Source organism: Gordionus sp. m RMFG-2023, chromosome 1 (genome assembly GCF_954871325.1).
Source record: "Gordionus sp. m RMFG-2023 chromosome 1, tfGorSpeb1-WG-v2, whole genome shotgun sequence".
In the NCBI taxonomy this organism is placed as follows: domain Eukaryota; kingdom Metazoa; phylum Nematomorpha; class Gordioida; order Chordodea; family Parachordodidae; genus Gordionus; species Gordionus sp. m RMFG-2023.
This window is the reverse complement of record NC_088775.1, coordinates 72,689,081-72,713,587: the sequence shown is the minus strand read 5'-3', so window position 1 is coordinate 72,713,587 and position 24,507 is coordinate 72,689,081. Positions and strand designations below refer to the sequence as shown.

The 24,507-nt window shown below is 25.6% G+C and overlaps 2 protein-coding genes across 4 annotated transcripts in view; one reads left to right on the top strand and one right to left on the bottom strand.

Moving 5' to 3' along the window:
* The window catches only part of LOC135922861 (putative uncharacterized protein DDB_G0282133), a 32,390-nt gene extending 8,150 nt beyond the window's left edge, over window positions 1-24,240 (bottom strand). Inside the window, exons 1-11 of one of the 3 annotated variants that reach the window (XM_065457363.1) lie at window positions 24,005-24,240; window positions 23,766-23,960; window positions 23,031-23,722; window positions 22,884-22,987; window positions 22,720-22,840; window positions 22,603-22,673; window positions 22,461-22,558; window positions 10,730-10,788; window positions 9,422-9,596; window positions 4,448-4,615; window positions 3,367-3,494 (exon numbers count right to left, since the gene is read on the bottom strand). In XM_065457363.1, coding sequence (XP_065313435.1) covers window positions 3,367-3,494; window positions 4,448-4,615; window positions 9,422-9,596; window positions 10,730-10,788; window positions 22,461-22,558; window positions 22,603-22,673; window positions 22,720-22,840; window positions 22,884-22,987; window positions 23,031-23,722; window positions 23,766-23,960; window positions 24,005-24,103 — 1,910 coding nt within the window. In that variant the 5' untranslated portion in view covers window positions 24,104-24,240. The remainder of the gene's footprint in view (window positions 1-3,366; window positions 3,495-4,447; window positions 4,616-9,421; window positions 9,597-10,729; window positions 10,789-22,460; window positions 22,559-22,602; window positions 22,674-22,719; window positions 22,841-22,883; window positions 22,988-23,030; window positions 23,723-23,765; window positions 23,961-24,004) is intronic. The other 2 variants (XM_065457364.1, XM_065457365.1) reach the window with 2 other exon arrangements.
* Window positions 13,994-15,265, top strand: LOC135922385 (uncharacterized). The gene is made up of 7 exons (XM_065456771.1): window positions 13,994-14,014; window positions 14,388-14,526; window positions 14,570-14,647; window positions 14,720-14,839; window positions 14,882-14,941; window positions 14,982-15,050; window positions 15,090-15,265. Exons 1-7 carry the CDS (start codon window positions 13,994-13,996, stop codon window positions 15,263-15,265), a joined length of 663 nt encoding a protein of 220 aa, XP_065312843.1.
* Window positions 24,241-24,507: the final 267 nt, after the last annotated feature.

Genomic DNA, 24,507 nt, shown 5'->3' with positions numbered 1-24,507 from the left:
TTTTTGCAATAAATTTTAAGAAACCCAGCGGATTTAAGAAGATATTTTTGGGATCGGTTTCAAGTTCGTTAAATATAAAATATTGGCGCCAATCCGATATTAAGATTGGTAGCCCTTTTAAATATATATTCTTAAAATTTTATAAAAATACTAAGTTTTTGTTAATGGTTTTATCAGTTTGATACCGGGACTAAGAAGTATTCTAGTTCCGATTCTGAATATTTCTAAAGTGGGTCCCGTATATTTATTTTTCTCAGTTTCGAGGGTTCCAAACCTATTTCTTATAGTGCTTGTTTGATTGGGTTATCTTTGACTTTTTTTTATTTTGAGTCAGTTAACGATTTGATTGACCTCTTAAAAATTAATAAATTGTTGATATGTTGGCATAAATATGTTGTAAATACAGTGAAAAGTATGTTAATTTTAATTAAAAGGAGGTAAATCAAAGGATATTTTTATTTTATTAAAGAATTAACAAAGGAGGAGTAATTTTTTAACTTAAGACATAGTGTGTAAACATTTTTTAAAAAAATTTAATCTTTTCTTAAATTTATAATTGTGTATTGATTCTTTTTTCTTTAACCGTCATGTAAATTATTTTAAAAAAAATATATTTGGTAATTAAAGATTTAGAGCCAAAACATAATCTACAAAATTTAAATTATGAAACAACAAAAATAAGAAATCCTTATAATAGTAGTCTTAACTTAACAAATTTTTGATAAATACTTTGAGGGGGGGGGGATTATCTTGTGAATTTGTCTTTAAATTCACCATTTTTTCTTCTATATTTAAATTTATTATCCCAAGAAAAAAAGTATACCTCAGTCTTAACATTTTTTATTATTTTGAGCATTTTCCTTTTAAATCTGAACATTTTTTAGTTAAAAATTATTTCGAGCAGTCAGCATTGTTCTTAAGGATTTTTTTTTCCTAGAATTTCAATTTAACATGTATTATTTTTTATAGTGAAATAAAACAGAGTTTCAATATATTTTTAAATTACAATAAAAACTATGTTGTTTACTTCTCCTTGCATTCTATTTAAAAATGACATGTCACTGTAAATAAAAATTTATAAATTCTAGCTCAAATAGATCCAGAGTTAGAGGTTCTCGAAGTCTAATATAGATATGTTTTCGGTTTTAATATTCTCAAATTACCTGATTCAAATGTATAAAATAAATTAAATTCTCTTGAAAATAGAAAAATATTTTAAATTTTTTTTATTGTCTATGTATTTTCGAGAAAACAAAATTGAGTTATTTTAAGATAATTCCACCCAGATATGTTTTATATTACCAATATATCTAAATATTTTTTATGTAAGATTTAGACTTTAATTTTTCTTTTGGGAATAAAAAAACAAAATATAGAAAGCGATATCGTTAAGAAACAATTTTAATGCATTTTTTATAAAAATAGGCATAATTTTGAAAAATCACATATATGTTAGCGTCTGTATGTTTTTTAACTTTAAATCATTTTTTGAGTGCGTTTGTAAAATATAAAACATTTCATATTGCTACCAACTTAGTGTTTATTTCGATACTCAAATATTTATTCATATATCATTGCAAATATAGATGATATTTTTCAAAAAAGTGTCAAATACATTTAATAGGTCAAATATTTGGTCAATTGACCGATATTTAGCCAGTCAAATTCAAATAAATGTTTTTTAAGACAATATTAATCTTTTTTGTATATAATAATAAAATATCTAAAATTCATTGTCATTCAATAACTAATGTTTCACTCTCCGAAGCAGCCTTGTTCTTATTCATATTCAATTTTATCATTTTCTTTAATATTTTTTAATCAATTTTCCTGTTGTCGAGTTCTTCAATCGATTTCTGTTTTAGTAAAAATATTAACCAAATCGACCATTTCACCCGCCCATCCATACTTTGAATGGATGTGTTCGGGTTTTTAAAATATTTTAAAAATGGGTGGGCCTAAGAGGTAGAACTTTTGATATTTTTCAGGCGAAATTTATTAAAAATAATAGTTTTATTTCATATTGTTGCATATTATATATGTTTAATTAAAAATACATTAAAATAAATAAAGAGCTAAACTAGCAATTAAAATAATTTTGAATTATAGGCGATAAAATGCAGACTAAAAATATAAAATACAAACTATAAATGAACGGCATGGGCTTTTTAGATATTATACCGAGTTTTGTTAAGATAAATAAAAAAAGCAAAACAATTTTTTTAAAAAAGACATGTACATGGATTTAACCTGCATTTTGAGGGTAGGTAATATAACTCTTACCAACAAGACTACCCACAACATACTTCATTTTATTAGTATATAAAATTATAAATAATCTACTATTTATTTAAATTTATATATATTAAAAAGAGAAATTATATTATATCGTTAACTTTAATGATGTTAAAATAAAGATGAGCTCCTGAAATGAAACAATATATATCTTGCAAAGCGTTATTAAAATATTATTCTAAAACAGATCATAATTAAACAGTTAGGTGTTATATCATTATTGTCTCTATATTATATTTTATATCCTTAACTTTAATGATGTTCCTTGATTTTACGTATCTCATTATTCAACTTAATAATCTTAAAAAAATAAAGATGATGAAACAATATATATCTTAGCGTTATTAAAATATTATTCTAAAACAATTACCATTATTAAATCTATATTATATTATTAATATTTAAATTCATGTCATGAAAATTTTTGCTTTAGATTTATCGCTTCAAAAACATTGGGGGCCATTTAAATCAAACTCACAACCATCCATGGGATTTTGATTGCGTGAGATTTCGAAATCTCATAGATCACTTTCACACATTACATCGGAACTAGTTAAGTTAGACCTTTAAATTTCATATCTTCACAACATTTATTATACTGTAAAGTTTCATTTAATTTCAGAGGCCTTCGTGGGCTGGGCCGAATATGAGCCTAACATTAGTAGCAGGTATGGGTTTTTGAGAAAAAAAATTAATGAGCTTGGGACAGGTCTCATCAAAATATTAAGGCCCATGAAAGCCTCTGGCTTGAAAAAGGTCCATGATGACTCCTTTTTGATCAATTAGTTATGGAATGGCCCAATTACTAAAACCAGCATCTTATTGGATTTTGAGAGACCATATAACCATAATACAAGGTTTCGTTCGTATGGCAGTCAAATTTTAGTCGATTTGTCATGGAATAATCCTAATATTGATTAATTTTAGTGCTGACAAATTTTCTTCCATATATCTTCAAACTAGGTTTTTTCATTTTTAATTTAAAAAAAACATAAATAGAGCACTGCAATAATCAAGAGACGACATAAAAAAGTGTACTATAAACAAATGTAAGAAGTTAAGTTAGTTTACTCTGTTTCAAACGAAGAGGGAACGTTCATTATTTCTGAATTACCAAATTCAAAATCGGAACCAAATTCAAAGTTGACAGGCATAGATGGTAGGTGGGCATTAGGCATGACTACAGGTATATTTGGAATCTTAAAATAAATTTAACATAATCATTATTTATAAAAAAATATTGATGCATTTACAAATGTTTTGTCAAAATTGAAAATAGGTCCAATACACAAATCAAACCAAATTTGAACCGTTATACAGGTATTATTTATCAAAACAAACCTTAAATATTGTGAATCTCTAAAAGTCAGTAACCGATTAAAACCTTTTGATACCTGTTTTAAATTTTAATATCAATTTAGATAAGTTACCATTATCAGTTTCAGTAGCCAATTTTATAATAAATAATTGGGTATATAATATTGGAAATAGTAATAAAATAAGTTACTTGCTTTATGCGAATATCGGTTTCGTTCAGAAAAAAATAACGGTTCATTTCGTTAAAAATAATAATATTGGTAAGGCTAGAACCTTTAAACTCTTGTTTGAACCTTTCGTATGCAAATAAATTAGAATTAAGTAAAGACAAGCATTTTAAAAATTTTATTATTCCCTAAAAAATAATATTGATACATGTATAATTTAAATATTTTCAAGATTCCCTTCTGTCAAATTAATCGACAAGGAAAAGAAATACTTATCAATACTAACTTGGGCAATTGACATAATATCTAAAAACAATCAGTGATGCTTTATCAACAATAGATTATTAATTTTCAGGATTTCTATTTGCAATATTTGTCGAGGGATATTAAAAGAGTTTGGATATCGTAAGGTTCAAACGGGTCACTGACCTTTTTAGAAATTTGATTTAGGTGGCAATATTTTAACGGTTTATATTCTGTAAATACTAATGTGGAACATTGGGAAAATGTTCTAGGGGTTTAAAGGTCCAAGCAGAACTTATATTTTTTTTCTATAGAAACATGAACTCAAAATCTTTATTTTTATATGAGCCTGAACCTAAACCAATAGTTAAGGTTCGAATCCCTAGTCCAATACCAAATATTATAATTAAAGATATTTTATATACTTTTGAAAGTGGTAGCAATTTAGGCTTAAAGGAAGTGTTATGACGATTGGTCGTATCAGTATAATTTGTATATTTGATGTTCTGTTTTGGTTGTTGATAGTGGTCATCCCACATATTACTTATAATAGATGAATTAATGGGGGTTTCACTTTTTTTATCCATACCAATCTATTTTAAATAAAAAACTTGATCAAATTTAATATTGACAATTTTAAAAGGTGTATCTTTTTATTGGTTTTATTTAAGCCATAACTAGCAAAAATACAGTCCGATTCTTAGTTCATACTGGAAGCCAAAAAGATGTCACAGATAGTGTTGCGTAATCGGCTAAAAACTACGCCTAAGCCTAATAAGGCTAAGCCTAAAAATCGGCTAAGCCTAAAAATCATCTAAGCCTATTAGCCCTAAAAATCAGCTAAGCCTATTAGCCTAAGCCTAAAAATCGGCTTAGCCTAATTAGGTAAGCCTAAAAATCGGCTAAAACTAAAAATCGGCTAAGCCTAATTAGGTTAAGCCTAAAAATCGGCTAAGCCTATATAAATCTGCTAAAAATTCGTCAAAATTCTGCATCGATGCTTAGTATTAATTATTATTTATTTATTTTAGTAAAATAATTTATTTTATTTATATTTAATGTAAATATTTTATTATTATCAACAAATAAACATGATATGATTTAATATTTTTTATTTATATTATTATATTTTGAAATGAAAATAAATTTATTTATTTGATGTTATTTTAATAAAAAAAATAATATGCTGCTATATTGTAAAATTGTAATATTCTTTTTAATATAATTTATTAGTGATTTTCACAATCTTCTTTATAAATACATCTTTTATTGAGGAATTATATTGTAAATTTTATTAGATAAATAAACAATCTTTTAGGTGAAATCTTTTATAATTTTTTTAAAATTATCTATTTTTTATTAAATGAGGTGGATTTTATGAAACTTTTTTGATGATTTTATATGATCTTTTTAAGGATAATATTTTAATGTGACAATTGTCATAATCGTTATTTTATAAGTTTTTTGAAGAAAATAGGTTAAAATAAGTATTAATAACATGTGTAAATATAAATTTAGTGAAGATGTACCAAAGAAAAGTGACAATTGTCATAATCGTTATTTTTAAAGTTTTTTGAATTTTTTTGACGACAATATGTTAAAATAAGTATTAATAACATGTTTAAATAAAAATTTAGTGAAGATGTACCATAGAAAATTGAATAAATTTATTTTCATTTCAAAATATAATAATATAAATAAAAAATATTAAATCATATCATGTTTATTTGTTGATAATAATAAAATATTTACATTAAATATAAATAAAATAAATTATTTTACTAAAATAAATAAATAATAATTAATGCTAAGCATCGATGCAGAATTTTGACTAATTTATTTTAGCCAATTTTTAGGCTTAGCCCATTTTTAAGCTTAGCCAATTTTTAGGCTTAGCCAATTTTTAGGCTTAGCCGATTTTTAGGCTATACCTAATTAGGCTTAGCCGATTTTTCCACCTAAAATCTCGGCTAAGCTGTTTTTAGTAGGCTAAAATTAGCCGATTACGCAACACTAGTCACAGACCATGATTATAAATAAAAGACCACTATTTGGCAGGTCGTTTTATGAAGGTCTTATATAAAAATATATCTAATAGCTGCTAGGTATATACTTTTTATGAAGTTCTTTTTCTTTTAAATTGTGATTCATAGTTAGTTTTTTTATTATTATTAACCAAAAACTAGAACCCTGGGAACCAAGTATGCAAGAAAGTGTTTTTTTAAACTCTTCAGCTGAACAAATATGTATATCATTAAGGATGTGCCGATTTTATAATAATAAGACTGGCCAAATCATTTATTATTTTTTTAAAAAACAGAGTTATTGATTGGACTGGTCTAATATTTCCATACCAAATCGTGCACCTCTTAACCATCTCTTTCAATTCCTATAAAAATTTGGAAGATTATAAATTTTATAGTTACTAAATTAGCATGGGCTAGCCCAAACTAGTTCATGAACCTTTTTGAAAAGGTATTCTAACCTGGCCTACAAAAAATTCCTATGAAGGAAAGTTAAAATAGCAATATGTAAGAACTATATGACAAAAATAATAGAAATGATAAGTCTATAAAATGAAAAAATATTATAATGGCATATGCATTGGTATATATTCGTTATTATGGATTTGTGATAAAAATTTCGCTAGAATGTATTAGCTTCAGTGTTCTAGAATCAGATTTTGCTAAAACACATTTGCGGTAACTATAAAGGATTCGCGATAAATGTTTTGCTAAAATGTATTCACTTTTAGGTGTTCATGGTAGAGGTTTTCGAAAAAATAAATTCAAGATAATGGGTGTATTTACCATATTATCTTCACTATAAATGTATCGCGGAATTGTTTTTGCAATATTACCTCGCTCTAAAATTCTTCACTATAAATGAGATTCACAATAATCTTTTGGCTAAAAAGTGTTTTAGGATAAAAATTTTCATTTGAATTGGCCTAATATGCCAATTAACAATACTAATATGAGATTATGTAATAATTATATTATTATTAATTTATAAAATAACAATACTAATAAGAGATTATGTAATTAATTATATTACTATATTAATTTATAAAATATGAGGGATTCCATACCAAATCGACCAAAAAACAGGATTTTTGGACGATGCCTTTTTAGAATAAATGAAACAAAGTTTTTCTTCTTAATCTCAAATTACTAAAAATATTTTTAATCTAAAGTCACAAATTATATATCAATCTGTAGCCCTCAAAATTCTTTTTAAGAAAAAATTAAAATATTTTGATGATATCCTCAATGTCGTTGAATTTCCGGTAAGCCAAATCTAAAATGATGAAACTCACCAAATATGTTTACTACCCATTTAAATATTTACGTAAAAATATTAAAAGTTGGATATAAAGAACTAGTATTATTGTACTATATTTGTACTGGTGTTTTATTTGATTTAATCATGTTTATTTCTAGGCTCTGGCAAAGAATTAAAAGCAATATTAACATAGCCAATATAACCCTTCCATAATCAAATTTTTTATTTAATCGGGCATGGGCCTTTTATCTAGTGTTGTTAAAGGGCTCGTTTTGAGCCGATTTTTATAAACGGCTAAATCAATATTTTAACAAGAAAACAATTGTTCAAGCATCGAGGTTTGGCTAATAGATGTCTAAACCTTTGTGCCATCTACGGGCAAAATCTTCAGGCTTGCGTAATATTTTTGTGAATAAAATATTGAGTTAGCCGTTTTTAAAAATCGGCTCGTTTAACAACAATACTTTTATCCCCTTCTCTTATTTCCCATGGGCGTTTAAACAAGTGGTTTTGCTTCTTGCATGCATAGGTAACTGCGGCCTGCCAAAAAAAATGGATAGTCCTCTTAATTATTTCCCATCTTTTATCCCAGTTTGATGGGTTTTTCATGAGAGAACTAAGCGCTGTTGTATATATAACTGTTAAACATATGACGTTTAGGGCTAGTGCATTTAATATCACGTATTACCAAATTTATATAATTTTAGGGGGAAAAAATCATAGAAGGACGCTAATTAGTGCTGTTAGCTTGATTTTTTAAAACGACTAGCCCCATATTTTAGGCAGAAGGTAATAAGCAAGCTTGGAGATTTTTCACGTATATGGGAGAAAGGTTGAACATTTATTAAATAAATCTCGAAGCTTGAGCAATATTATTTTGACCAAAATCTCAATTTAAAGCTGATTAAATCGAGCCGTTTAACAACACTATGTTAAATGGCTCAAATTTAACCTGATTTTTAAAAAGGTTAACTCAATATATAAGCCATTAAAATATTGCCTAAGTCTCAAATTTCACTCAAAGATGCCCAAATCTTTGTGCCATTCATGATCAAAATCTTCAGCCTGGCGAAATATTATTCCAAACAAAATAATAAGTTAGTCGTTTTTAAAAATATGCTCAAATTTAGCCGTCTAACAACACTAGGTAAGGTACTATGGTTAAAAATAATTATAATATATTTTCGTTTATTGAGATACGAAAAAATGTTTTTTTAAATTTCTGGTGTATTATAATAATTTTTTAGTAATATTAATGATTATTTATAATATAAAATGGATATTTATTTTTTTTATATTTTATAGATAAAATTTTTAAAAAAACTAAATGGAATTTATATTGACAAGGAACATAACTTGGGTTCTATTTGTGCTAGAGCATTAAAATACAGTCTGTATAAACTTCATAGCAAGTTTCATTCATATTTAAAATGGCCGTCTGAAAAACTTGATGATTTGTCATGGAATTCGAATAATTTATAGAATAAAGTTTAATTATAACAATAAGAGAGAAAATTTTTTAATTTAGTAATAAATAAATATAAATATAATAAAAATTATTAAGACATTTTATTGTGCACATGCCGGTAAATTATTAGGACAAATCAAAAGTGATTAAGATTTTTTTAAATAAGATGGTTTTAGGACAAACATCCTTATTGTCCAAAACGAAATGGGGCAAGAACGCAAAAATGCCTGTTCCAAGTCCCTGATTCAAACATATGTATTTAACACTGGAAATCTAAAGAGAGATCTGGACCAAAGAAATATGGATTTTAGCTTAAGACTGATATGACCAGATTGTTCATCTACATTAATCATGACTAAATCCCTATCATATTCATTTAAAAACAAAAACTGTTAATATCAAATAAATTCAATTTTAAGGTAAGATTAAGTAAATCGCATTGTATAATAGTTTTATGGAACAAGGCAAGCTTTACACGTGCGACCATAGTTTTACCGTTTTAGATGGACCTAAAAAATATTTTATTCTTATTAATTTAATATGATTTATAACAATAATGCCCTGATACGACTTTTTTCATAAATATAATTACAGTTAGTAGGGGTAAATATTAAGGGGGGCGTAAAAAAATAAGAAAGAATTTTACCCCAATAGCGTTTTTAATGGTATCAGATGCTTTTTTGTTGTCGTTACTATAATATTCGGCATTGTTATTATCATTACCTTTAACATCAACATTATCTTTAAGAATGTCATCATCCCAGCTTTCTTTTTTATCAGATTTTTTTAAAGCAGACCCAAGGAGTTGAACAATGTCAATACTGGTTGATAATTTATACATTTAAAAAAAATATTTCATCATTTTATTAATAAATAAATTTAATAATATTCATAATGATTTCTTATTATTAGGGCTCTGCCAATTCATAATTCTTTAAGAATAAATCATATTATTTAAAACATGAGCAATGCTTCTGACCCCCTGATTAAATATTTTCAAATCCTTTTCTTGTTGAAAATAGTATCAAAATAATCATATTTTCAATACTCTTTCTTCTAAAATAATAATTTTTTTTAACATAACAAATAAGTTGAATCTTGATACCATTTTAGAATAAAAAATTATATTATTATATTTATATACAATCATAAAATAACCATCTATATTTGATCTGGTATCAAAAATATCAGATTTGATTTTGAAAAAAACTACAAACATAAGCTCAATCCAGTCTGATATTAATATTGAGTCTTCATTGTAGAGATGAACTGATATCACGTTGCTAATATCAATACCCAAATTGATACTAGCATGGTGTTGGGCAATTGGAACAATACTTTCCCTCTTCTTTTTAAGTTAGAATTATTATAAAAATTTATGGCATAATGTTGTTTAATTATTGGCAATTGGTAGTGATAATAATTTAAAGTATCAGCCAATACCGATATTAACCAATACCATAATTAACATGCATCTCTACTTAATTATAAAAATTAAAGAGATAAACGAATCCTGATTTTTGTGTCTGTCATATTCCTACTTACATTTTGCCAAAATATTATTCTTTTTATTCTATTTTTTTTTATAATTTAACTAATTTAAAAATTAAAATATATCAATCAGGATATAATATATCATTTTAAATAGTAGAGAAGGTTAACCAATACCAGTTCAGACCTCTTTACAGCCAAAAAAATAGTATGGTTGGTTGGGTTCCGGTTAATTATCCAAATGGAATTTAATAATTTAATATTTTCTATAAATTTTCTCAAAAATAAGATGGCTTTTATATGAAAAAAATATCTGACAAGCAGTTTACTAACTTTTCTAATAATCATTTTAAAGTCTTAAAGTAAAAATAAATTATGAAACAAGTTAAATATCTAAAGTAAATCAGTAGCGGTGAAATATTTAATCCTATATAAAATATTATGAACACTACTATTAATGTACCTTTTTGTAACTACACTTGCATTATTTTCTTTATCTGAAACTTTTGAATTTCCTTTTGACTAAAAAATAATATTAATGTAATATAAATAAAGTATAAAATAAGGTGGTTATCCACAAATTTTTAATCAATTGGATCCAATTCAATATTTCCTAATATTACTATAAAACCAATCCAATAACCGATCCCATATATATATATTTATTTTCCATCCATAATTGAATCAAGGTCATAAAAAAATCACTATTTTCTAGTGCTGTAAAGTACCATAAAAAAGTAACGTCGTTACCTTTTTTGAAGAAAATGAACGTCATTCGTTACCTCGAGTAACAGTAAAGCGTTTCTATTTTTTTGAGTAACGGTAACGCAAAACGTTACTCGTTACGTTACGATAAAATTACTCTTATATAAATAATTTAAGCTAAGTTTTTAATTCACATCAACCACCATTCCTTCATTTTTATTTTAAATTCTCGTTGTTAAATTTTCAGTCGAATATTAATTCAAAGTAAATGTTAATAATAATATTAATCTATTTTATAATTTATTTTAAGAATATTAAGTCCATAGTACTTCTTCAGATGAAGATGATTTAACCTTTCCCTGGCCCCAATTTGAAACATATTTTACATCAATAAAGAAAATTAAGAAGTCGAGACTTTGTATATATAAATTATGTACCAGCGCATATTTCACCTCAATGTCTAGCAGTTCAAACTTAAAAAAGCATATCAAGGTATGAATTAATATATTATTATTTTAAACATTACTTTAATAATAGAATTTTAAATCATGGGTATTATAAAATAACCATTAAAAGAAGTATTCTTTGATAATTTTTTGAAAAGCTTAATCATGAAATTAAAATATAAGCTATACATTAAAAACCCAAGATTAACAAAATATTGGTATTGGTTCAAAATATTGTTTAAACAATATCATCTATTTCTTGTTTTAGTATTGCTATGGGTTTAATTTCAAATTGTTAATAAATTTAAAGAATAAAATAGTGATTAAAATAACTTTGTTAAAATAAATATGTATTTTTAAATAAATATATATGTGTAATAAAACCACGAAGCAATATTGTTTTAGAGAACTGAACTTAGATATTTTTCATGATTTTTTTTAAAATGATTATTTTGAATTCTGAAAAAGATAAGAAATTGAAAAATTATCTTTGGCAATCATAATTTCAATTTTTAATGTTTTCCTTGACAGTAAGCTTAGTGAGGGATTAAAAAAATGCAATTAAATTTTTGAAAGATTTGTAAATTCCTCAAAAATGAAAGAGATTGATTAATAATAATAAAAAAAATTGAAGCCAATCAACTCACACTCATTGAGATGCAAAATCCATCTACATCAAAGATAAATATAGCATAATCAGCTGTTAATTAGTTTATAATTTTTTAATTGAGGAATTAGAACCCTTTCCAATTGTAGAAAGCCCTGAATTTATTAATATTATCAAAAAATTGTAGCCAACTAAAATTATAATGTATAGGTATACCTTCGTATTAAAAATAACAAAGCATATGACACCATGGCAAAGAAATTACTGGATTTATTGTATAACCCAAAAGGTGTCTGTAAAACTGTGGATTCTTGGTTAACTTATCATTGGTATATAAAATATATATATTATAAATTGATAATATTGTCTTTTAAAAAAGTTCTTATTTAGAGATGGGGGAACACTGGGTACACCCAGACCCTTGAGAGGGTTTCAGCCTGCTTAGCTTTTAAAAGGAACCAAAATAAACATTTGAATATCTAGCAAAAATCATCTTTGAAATTTTTACCACATATTAGATACAAAGTGACAAAATGCATTACCGACAATGCTTGAAATTATATAAAAGCTTTTAAGTAAAAAAAATCTAATATATTTATTAAAAATTTATTAGAGTATATGAACAAGGAGAGGAAACGGATGATGAAATAGTTCTGCCATTATTTTATCTATTTGAAAATAATACTAATGATACTATTGTACCTAAGCATGCTTGTTCAGCACACACTTTAAATCTCATTGGCAAGTGTTGACATTGAAAAGGCAGGTAAAGATGTCTTTTTAACCCTCTATTGCATACATCTAGACCTGTACGCCAACAAAACTATCGGCGGCCGGCACAATTTTCAAAAAATCCTATCGACGGCCGGCGGCGCGCCGATTTTTAGCCGCCGTCAACAAAATCGGCGTAAATCGGCGCAGTTATAAATTTTTTTAATTGCTTATTATTTTTTAAAAAACAAATATACATTACTCTACAGATATCTCGGCATATTTTTTAATATTTATTTATTAGAAAACTCATTATAAATCCAAAATCGATTTCGTAATTTTATAATTATCATGTATAAAAATTATTTTATTTAAATTTTTGGGATAATAATGATCCCCGTGAATTTAACGTCAATCCAGCGGTATAGAAAACTCTTTCACTATGTGTGCTAGTCACCCAAATGCAAAGAATTTTTTGGCGAGCCTGGAAAGATTGGGAGGTTTACTCTTCTTTCCTCTCCAAAAATTTAGAACGTCCATATCTTGTTAATATCGTTTTCCAAGAAAACTGTGGCATTCTTGTTCTAAATCACCTAACTTGGAATCATAATTTATATTTGTTAAATGTTTATTTGCCAATTTTGTCAAATAACTTAAATTTAATAATTCATCTTGATCCTCATTAGCTATATTTACTAACCTGATTATCATCATTCTCTATAAGTTTAAGATGTTTTATTATAAATTCTGAAGCTGAACAATTTTGCTTTATTAAATACTTTGACACAATTGTCAATTTTTGAAATCTTGGATCTAAAAGAGAAGCCAATACCTAGATAATTTTAAATAAAAAATAAAAGAATATATTATATATTATTACTTGCAGATTACATACCGAATACTATTAAATTTGTTTCAATTTCCCTTCTAAACAGTAACGCCAAGTTTAAAGTAGGCCCTTTTTGTACTGAAAGAAATTCGACAGTTTCTTTAAATTTTGAAAAAAAATGCTAATAGTTCTTCTACCAGCTCAGATTCATAATTTGTTAAAGTGCTTCCCAATTCAACATTATTAATTAAATTTTTATTTAATCCAGATATGCTTTCTAGCATAATTAATATACTATGCCATCATGTTGGGCTTGGGACATTTAATTTTAAGGTTTTCATATGCGTGGAATTATTGTTATTATTATCATTGGAATTGCCAATTTGAAAACGGGTATCCGGGTATGGATCAATGCTGTCAAGATCTAACATGTCTGATGTTAAATCTATTGTACTTAGACATTTTTTTGATCTTCCTCAATTCTAATTCAACCTCTGCAGTTTTATATCTTAGAGCAGTAATAATTTCTCTAATTCTTTTGCAAAAATATTTCCAGACTATGGATTTTTTATTCAGAGTTAGGATGCATTCACAGTAGAGAGCGACAGCGACACGACAAAATACAAATATGTGTAAATAAATACCAATGACTATTCATAGTGAGCTTTTGCGACGCGACAATCCCGCCAAATTTGTCGCATTAAACATAAAAATCACATTACAAAACATTTTGTTATTTTCAAAGCGACAAACTATAATATGGCCGAAATACAAAATTTGAGTAAATTTTTGATTATAAAAATATCATATATATATTTTTTAGGATATAAATAAAGAAGAGTTGATCAACTCTGTTAGATTTTACCCTTGTCTTTATGACAAAAGATCAATTGGGTATAAAAATACCCAGAAAAATAATTCCATATGGAAATCCATAGCAGCAGAAAATAGTATTGAGACAGGTAATTAAAGATTATATTAATTTAAAATATTTTTCTTTTACAGAAGAGATAGCTAAATCTACATGGAAGAATCTAAGAGATTCTTTTTTGAGGGAACATAAAAAGTTGAAATGTTTAAAAAGTGGGTCAAGGGCTGATCACAGTCCCACCTGAAAATTTTATAATAATTTAACTTTTTTGATTCCCACTATAGAATCTGGGAAACAATACACCAACCTGAAAAAAATAAAACCTCTTATACCTAATATTGGTGAAGCAAACATTGCTAGAGCAATGTTTGAACAGATGAGTGGAAATTTCCAATATGAAGATGGTAAATATACTAATTTTTGTTAAAATTTTTATTATTATATAGCTGTTGAAATTGAATGTGTAGAGACTAGTCAGAGTCAATCTACAGATGTTAGGAATGATGGTGATTATATTTTATATAAATAATAATATTATATATTTAGCATCACCATCAACTAGTGAATCTTATGTACCTGGCAAAAAGTTAATTAAAAAGAGAGATATTGATCAAGGTAATTTGCATTTGTAAATATATTATTATTTTAAACTAGATTTATTTGAGCAAGTTCTTGAAATTGAAGGAATAAAAGAAAGCAGAAAATCAACAAATTCTTGGATCAATGTGATGCTTGAGCAGACCCTGGCAAAAAGATCAGATAGTGGAAAGAAAAAATTAATAAAAATTATTTGTGACATTTTGTTAAATTTTGATAGTGATGTAGAATAATATTGCTTATTTATTATATTAATAATATTTAATCTCACAATATACTTTCTTTTTAATAATTATCATAAACTCTTGGATCAATGCTTTGCTGCATATTTATTATATTAATAAAATTTAATCTCACAATATACTTTCTTTTTAATAATTATCATAAACTTTTGGATCAATGTTTGGGGAAAAGTATGGCGAACTCACCCTCCTCTTCTTTTCTAACATTTAGGTTATTTTTTCTGCGTCTTTTCATTGCTCGATATAAGAGGATTAATTTTAAAGTTGTAATTGACACCATTTTTTAAAAAAAATAAAAATATGTTTGCCGCCTACTACTATGAATGCTATGTCGCTTACGACACATCAGCTGCTCTGTCGCTTAATGTCGTGTCGCTGTCGCTCTCTACTGTGAATGCACCCTTAGAATACTAAAATTTTTATAGAATTATTAAATGTAGACATCCATTTTTTAAAATATATAAAATTATGGTAACTTTTGGAATTTTAGATTTTTGATTGATTGAATTCTATAATGACGTCAATATAATTATGATTTTAAAATAGTAGAAAATAAAAATTCGTCAAAATCCTGATTGACATTAAAAAAAATTACAACAGTGATTGACCAATTATTAAAATAAAAAGGTATGAAATATGAAAGAAACGCCGGCGTGATTTTTTTTAAACGGCGGCGTTTTCGGCGTAACCAAAAAAAGTCGGTGGCCGGCCCTTCATACATCATATTTGAATACACATAAAAAAAGGTATAAAGTTTAACATAAAATTTTTTACAGTTTAATACACATGATGTATAATAGATACACATATATTTTATTTATTTCTATAGTTAATTGTTAAAAATGAGAGTCAGCTATCAATATAAAAATTCTAAAATACGTAGTTTACAACTTCCAAATGGTTCCATTTTTCCTTTTTATAATTTATGTCATTTCTCTTGTACAAATTTTTAAGGAACAGGAAGTTAAAAATCCTATTAAATAAAGATAAAAGAAATGTTTTATATATAATATATTGTTATATTCATTTAACTGTACCAGTGCGTTCAAATTTTAAATTGTTTTGATAATTGGTTCTGTGGTATAGAACTTCAAGTATTACTCGCCCAAAAGGGAGTATTGCTACAGAGAGCTAATAGAATTTATAATTTCCAGCTTCCAACTTAGAAAGAATTCTAAAAGATGGAGCATGTATTCACATAGGATCACGTAAATGATATCATCGTATAGTATTCCATATACTTGATATAATGTTCATAAATCTTTAATGAATAGGCGAAATTTTGTAGCTTTAAAGGTACCAGTAAAAGAACAGATGCCATTATTAACATTTAAAATTTCAATAGCAGATACTCTTCTGTAAATGTAACAAAAATATGAACGCTAGTGTAAAAAAACGAATATCAATTGACACCAAATATTTAAAAAAATCTAGGAAAGGGCTGACAAGTCTGAATATGCAGAAAGAAATAAAACAGGATTTAATAGCACATTGGCCAAAATATAGTAAAAAGGCGCGATGCAAAAACCTGGGTGTAAATTGGTTATGAAAGTGATTTGTATCAAATATGTTTTATCATTATGTTTTACTACAAAAAAACGATTGTTTTAAATTATTTTATGAAAATTAATATAAATTTGTTTTATCACATTATTTATCAAATAATAAAATTATATTTAGGTTTGAAATTGGAAAAATATGATACTTTTTACATGCATTGTATATTTAAATACATACACTGAAATTTTTTTTACAGTTTAAAAAAATTTTTTTTAAAATTATATTTAGTTTATTAAGGGCCCTAAAGACAAAAATACGTTTTTTTAAAAATTAATATTATTTATTGATATGTCGCGCAATAGAGGGTTAAACCCATTTCAAAAATTACATTGGGGAATAAACATGGGTAATTTTCAAACTGTGCAGTCATTTTTAAGGAAAACATGGTAAGATATCTGATTAAACGGTTATAACAATATGGAACTCTTTTTATAACTCTGTGAAATTAAAAGACAGTCTTATTAAGGAATTGCCAAAAATTTGACGAATCTTGTGATAAATCTGAATATAAGAGATTTTTAAAACAAGTCGTTCATGATGGATGAATATTGTATGGTTAATGTTAATTAAGAAATATGATATGTATATATATGATTTTATAGGTTATGGATCCGTGCATTTGGGATATCTCACTCCCACGATAACTATTATAATATTAAAACTTAAAAAATGGCTTTAAATAATTTCAAATTTTGTAAGCCACTTATTAATTCAATCATAGATAAAAGGTATACAGTTCAAATATTGCTTATAAAACAATTTATATTTTGATTATCTTTTATATTCAATAAATTCAAACACATATATAAAGATGAATATATACTATCCACAATAAATTCCCTCCTATTTAAATTGGATAGGCCATGGATAAAATTAGATGTCAACGAGAGAAGAATTCTAGAACTTACTTCCAGTTTGAGAAAAGATCTTGATAAAGAAAGAGCTAAATTCCTTTATCCAACAAACGTACCAGAACAATTTCTGATAAAGATTAAAAATATTTTGATGATGAAATGATTGAAGTACTTTTGAAGATGATCTATTAAGCTTTTTCAAAATAAAGATAATTCTTTAAATATTTTTAATAAATTCCCCAAATTAAAATTTTTATTTATTAAATATAATTCAACTCTCCCATCCTCTGTGCCAATTGGACTTGTGTATAGCACTGTTGAGATCTAAGCACTCATGCTTGTCTGATCAAAATTTTGAAAATCAATTGTTGCTAAAAATAAATAAAAAAATTCAAAAAGATTTTATTTTATATATATATTATTTTTGTATAATTTTATTTATATATATGGAGATTATATATATGAAGATTATTTTTATAAAAAGACCTTATTTTATTATATATTCTTTTTGTTTAGATTTATTTATAATATATATTGTAGGTAGTGTTGTTAAATTACCAAACTTTGACCATCTCTATTGTGGTTAAGTAGTTTTTAGCCTAAAAAACTAAATTAAATCTCTAAGTTGAGTCTCAATTTGAAGATTGATTCTAACATTTTTGGATAAATACATAGCTATGTTGTTTTATAGTTGACTAACGTTAAGTAATTTAACAACACTAATTGTAGGAAAAAAATTAATATTTTTTTGTATATACTATTTAATTTTTTTAAGTAACGAGTAACCCATTACTTTTTTGAATAAACAGTAACGCGCATTCCTTTTTTAAAAAGGCAATTAGTAATGATAAGGGGTTCCTTTTTCAGACATAACTAGTAACGGTAACGCGTTTCTTTTTTGTAATAACGTTTACAGCACTGCTATTTTCTAATAAAAAACCAACTAATGTTGATGAATTCTTCAAAAGTTAATCATTTAAATTTGGAGAATGTTCATAGCTAAATGTGGTGTTGCTAAATGGTTTGATTTAGCCAATTTTTATAACAGCTAAATTAAGAGCCAAAATAATATCCTTTATGCCTCAAAATTTAGCCAGTAGATCCAAAACTTTCCATCTGTGAGCAAAATCTCCAAACTTGGGTAATTTTATCTTGACTAAAATGTAGCCATGTTCAAAAACTGGCTATCTAATCATTTAACAACAGTAGATGAATGTAACTTGTAAATATAAGCAAAGAAGAATTCAAATTTTTAGTTACATTATCTTTTATCAATTTTTTTTAATATTACAAATAAATTTGATTTTTGTTCCTTTTATTGATAATTATTATGTAATAATGTATTAAATAAAAATATTTGAATAAAAATATATATATATACTATCATAAAATAACTAGGGCTAAACTGATATAAAATATAGATATACAATATTTTTAAAAAATTTAACGGATACCGAATTTAATGCATATTTTTATTTTTACACATTTTTTTTATATTTTTGAACTAATTTCCCTTATTTATAATAAATCTTTATAACTTCTATAAAAATATGAAAATAAAAATAATCAATGTTTTTTTTACAATTTTTAACAATAGACAAAGTAAAGTATATTAATATAAAGAAAACCCAAAAATTTTGTGTATTTTATATATTGTTTATTCCATTGCCTTTATTAAGAAAGAATTTATAGTAGATAAAAATTATGCAAATTTAAATTTAATTAATTAACAAAGATATAAATATTTTATATCTGATCAATACCCTATGCTCAAAGATTTCAAACTTTGGCAAACCTTGCATGCTAGTATTTGGTATGTCCTGTGTTTCATCAAAATTAGTCTTAAGCAAAGCTGGCGATATAAATGGCGTTGATAAACAGCTTAATTTGAGTCTAACTATAAAAAATATTGCTTAAACCTCAATATTTTTGCAATTGTCCAAACCTTTGTGCTTAATATAGTCAAAGTCTTCAGGCTTGAGCAATATTTATCTGGATAAGTTTATTAACACTAGATATAGATAGCCCTCATAGAAGAAACTTATTATCGCATAAACTGATCTTTATAAGAAAAAATATTCAATATAATTTTTTTAATTTCATTATTATATTATTTTATTAATTAATATTTAATTTGTTTTTACTTTACAAAGTTAATTTGTTATACAGATAATTAATTTAATATGAAGATATATAATATAACATAGTGTTGTCAAATGGCCCTAGTTGAAATAAAAATGGCTAGCTCAATATTTTATCCAGATAAATATTACGAAAGTTGAAATATTTTGGCCATTCGAAATCTCGAAGCATAGGTAATATTTTTATGGATAAAATATTGAGCTAGCTATTTATAAAAATCAACTTAAAATGAGCTATTTAACAACGCTAATATATAGTGTTGTAGCATATAAATTATGCTCATTTGTATATTATTTCATCTTATATTATAAAAATATCGGTAAATAAATCAATATAAATATAGGTTTCAGATCAGTGCTGTTTAAAATAAATATTGACAAATATCAGATTGGATCAGTGGAAATTGTCATCAGTACAACCCTAAAAATAGCCAAAAACAATAAGTATATTGGATCAGTTTTAAATATCGGCCCAGTCTGATTTTTTTCAAAAATACTATATCTGATATTTAATATAGGTACTAGAGGTGGGCGCGGGCCGTGAAATTAGGCGTGACGGCGTGAGTGTGAATAAATTTTAAATTCCAAGGCGTGACTGGGCGTGACGGGCCTTCCCAAAATTTTCCCCAGGCGTGATCGGGCGTGAACATAAATTTCCCATGAATCACGAAAATTTTAATTTTTAAAATTGTTTTTTATAAATATAAATTTGCAATTTTATAATTATATTGTATATTTTCTTATTTAATTTAGTTCTTTTTTAAAAAAGAATAAAAACTAAAAATCTTCCGTATTTTATAAACAACATCCGGTATCATTTTGTTAGTTCTATTTTCTTTTTATGTTTAGGTGTTTTTTTCGCAAGACTTTATGCTAAATTTTGCTTAAACTTTTTACAGAAAAGTCAGTTATATTTTATTTGTAAAGATCTTCAATCTTTAAATGCAACAGAAAGTGAAGGATTTTACAAGCTAGGCCAAGAGATAAATGTTGGTGTTACGTATGGATAACAAAATATAAAAGTTGTGAACCGTAAAACTCTTATGAATACTATAGGTCCAAAAATATACCATGAAATAAAATTTAAGATTAAAAGCATAATCATTGTCCATAATCACTGATAATTAGATGGATGACTATAAAAATCTAAGTTTTAACCATTATAGGACATATTATCATTAAGGATTTTAATTAAAAACATTTGTTTTGGCCACAAGAGCAATGAATGAAAAAAACGTCAAAAATTAAAAGTGTAGTCAATTCAATTTTAGGAGAATATACAGAAGTAGAAAATTACTTAAATAAATGTATAGTTGTGAGTGATAACGGAGATGACGAAACGCTAGCATGTATATGCCATATACTAAATAATATTATGCATTAAATTTTTGACAATTGTTTAACTGAAATAGCCTTAAATATAAATGGTGTAAAAAAATGGTACAATATTTCAAACACAGCTAATAGCAAACTAACCAACACCCTTAAGCAATATGTAATAGCGAGAATAACAAGATGGAACTCTGTATATATCATGATACAGAGTTTCTTAAAATCATATTCTGAAATACAGTTTTACTTTTAGCAAGCAACAATTAAATAGATAAGCCACAATTGATATCAGGATCATATGCGAGTTAGATCAATTTTTATAAATATTTAAAGAATGCTTGGATAATCTGAGAGCAGATTCTCGTCCCACTATAAATAAGGTTTGTCTATGGAAACAAAAATTAATAAAATTTTGTTAACCTTCTGAACGTGATACAATAATAATCAAAACCTTAAAATACAGAACAAGATTTCATTTAAAAGATTATTTTGCAGCCACTATAGTAGGCTTAATTCTAGATCAAGTTTTTAATAAAAGAAGAAAATGATATATATAAAACAATCTTGAAAATGCTAAATGATATAAAATAGATGATATGCATAAATCGATGCCAACTACCATTTATAACTTTCCTAACTTATCTTAAACTCATAAAAAAACTGTATATACTAAATGATCAATACCAACTATCACTTTCCTAATTCATCCTACACTCATAAAAGACCGTATATTTCTAGATGATTCTGATGAAGCATCAACGTCACCCATGAAAGCTGTGAGGATAAACTTAAAAGATTCATATAAGATAAATAACAAGACAATATTTTGAAGTTTTGGAAGCAGGAATATTCATTTCCATTTTTTGAGAAAATTATTGAGTAAAATTTTGTCAGCTGCAAGTTCGGCTTCTAGTGAAAGGTTATTAAAGGCGTGCACAATTGAAATAAAAAAGGATGGACATTCTTCTTTTTCCAAATAAATTTCGATTTATAGATTGTATTTATTTTTTGTTATTAATATGGATTATGAAATTAGAGAAATAAATAGAATGAATTCAAAAAAGGGTAAAATTATAGCAATAGTTTTGAAATAATTTAAAACACCGTGAATTTTAGAGGTGAATCAAAATATTGCTTGTCGTGAGCAGGCGGGTCAGATCAAAATTTTTTTAGTGTTAAGCGTGAATGGGCATGATATTTTTTTATTACCACCGTGAGCAGGCGGGCCGTGAATGAAAATTTAGGTTCGCGCCCACCTCTAATAGGTACAGCATTAGTATAAAACAAAAAAATGCTTACATCATTCTCATGCACACATTCATCAACCTTCCATTCACCAAAACTTTCACTACTCCAAATGATATTTTCATTTTGAAATTCAGTTTTCAGTGGTTTGGCTAAAATAAAGGAGAGTATAGTTTGAAAAAATATAATTAGATACCTGTATCATTTGATTCACTTTGAGGAGCAATATGTTTAGGGTATTTATTAAAACATTCATTTTTATAAATCCTATTATTTCTAACAATTAGAAAAATAAAATTATTTAAAAATTAACTTATTTTTGGATATTGAAAATGAATTAGGAGGAGCTTTATTTTGGTAACTCCCCCTATCATACCTATGATTATTCAAATATGTTTTATTTTTATATCTGTCTGTTTTAAATTTATTCATTTCTACAAAGTATAATTTATTATTAATATTTAAAAAATAGGCTACCATTTCTATCTGTCTCTACATGATTAGATCCAAATGATCTGGCAGGTTTGACATTTAATTTGGATTTATCTCTAAAACTGTTGGTTAATTGATCTTCGTGATCACTAAAAAAAATTAAATTAAATTTATATGTAATAAATAACCAACTTTTTATTTATATTTGTAGGACCTATTCTCCTAGGATAAAATTGAGGTTGTGTCAATTTAGAATTAAATGATTTTGCACCTCTGGATAATCTAGAATAACTATTTTTATTTGAAATTGGCCAGTTCTGATCATCATTACACTTTTGCAAATTTTCATCAAATCTTTCCTTGTTTCTTTTTTCATCAAATTTAGATTCATTTATATATTGGTCCGATTTTAATTTTGATGTATTTGAAAAATTTCGAAAGGGTTTAAAAATATAATTTTCTTGATTAGAAATAGGTTCATATTTTTTACACCTTGATGAAATATTGTTATCTTTGTTTGTTACTGGTCTTTTTAAATTTTTATTAAGAAAATTACTGTTTTTTATTTCTTCATCTTTATGTGTTTCCTGATTTATGTTTATTTGATCTATTTTAATGAATTTGTTTTCATTATCCAATAACTCTGATTTATTAAATGTTGTATCTGGTTGAAATTTATCTGTTTCAAAATCATTTTTAATAGTATCCTTAGATTCTTGATTTGATAAATTTAACTCAATTTTTAACTCTTTCTCTTTCTTTTTCTTATTATCAAAATTGACCAGAGGTTTTTTTAGTTTATTTTTCTGGCCTTCATTATTTTCTAAAACATTTTGCAAATTTTTCTTTTTTCTATTTGAAACAGTTGTTTTCCATTCATTTTGCTATAAATTAATATTAAATTATAACAGTAAAATATAAATTTACAAAAGTATGTACAGATGAAGCTTCTAATAAAAAGTTTACAGCTTTATTTACATCATTATCAGCATCATGCAATGCAAAGGCAGCTTCATCACTGGTTCTATTTGTTAATTCCATCACTTGTCTTATTTTCAATCTTAACAATTGATCATCATCTTTTAATAATACAGTGTGAGAATCAATAGGTACATCTGAAATCTAAACAAAGATATAGGAAATTATAAATATATTTTAGATATCACTTTTGATTCTAGAGATCTAGATGAAATATCTGAAAAGTCTGTATGCAATGAAGAAGACATAGTATTATATTTATTAGGTATAGCCAATAAAAGGCTCATTAGATTAATTATACAATATTTACAATTATTTAGTTCTTTTTATGTGTATTTATTATTTACAAAAATGTTAGATATAAAAATGAAAGATAAATAAAAAAATTTAATTATTTTACAAATTTAAAAAGCAATCCAAAGTTAGATAAAGCAAATTATCGCGGCCATATTATATTTAATGATAAGTTGTAAAATTGTATCTAAAATAATTTTAAAATTATAAAAAAAAATCAAACATATATTCTTTCTTAATTTAAATAAGGCAAGAACTATAGTAAATACAAAAAATTTCTGGTTAATATTATATCTGTTTCCGAAAATTATAAATATTTATCAAAAAACATTTATATGATAAACATTAAACTTACTGACCATTTTGTATTTTTAATATATCTTTATTAAATATTTTA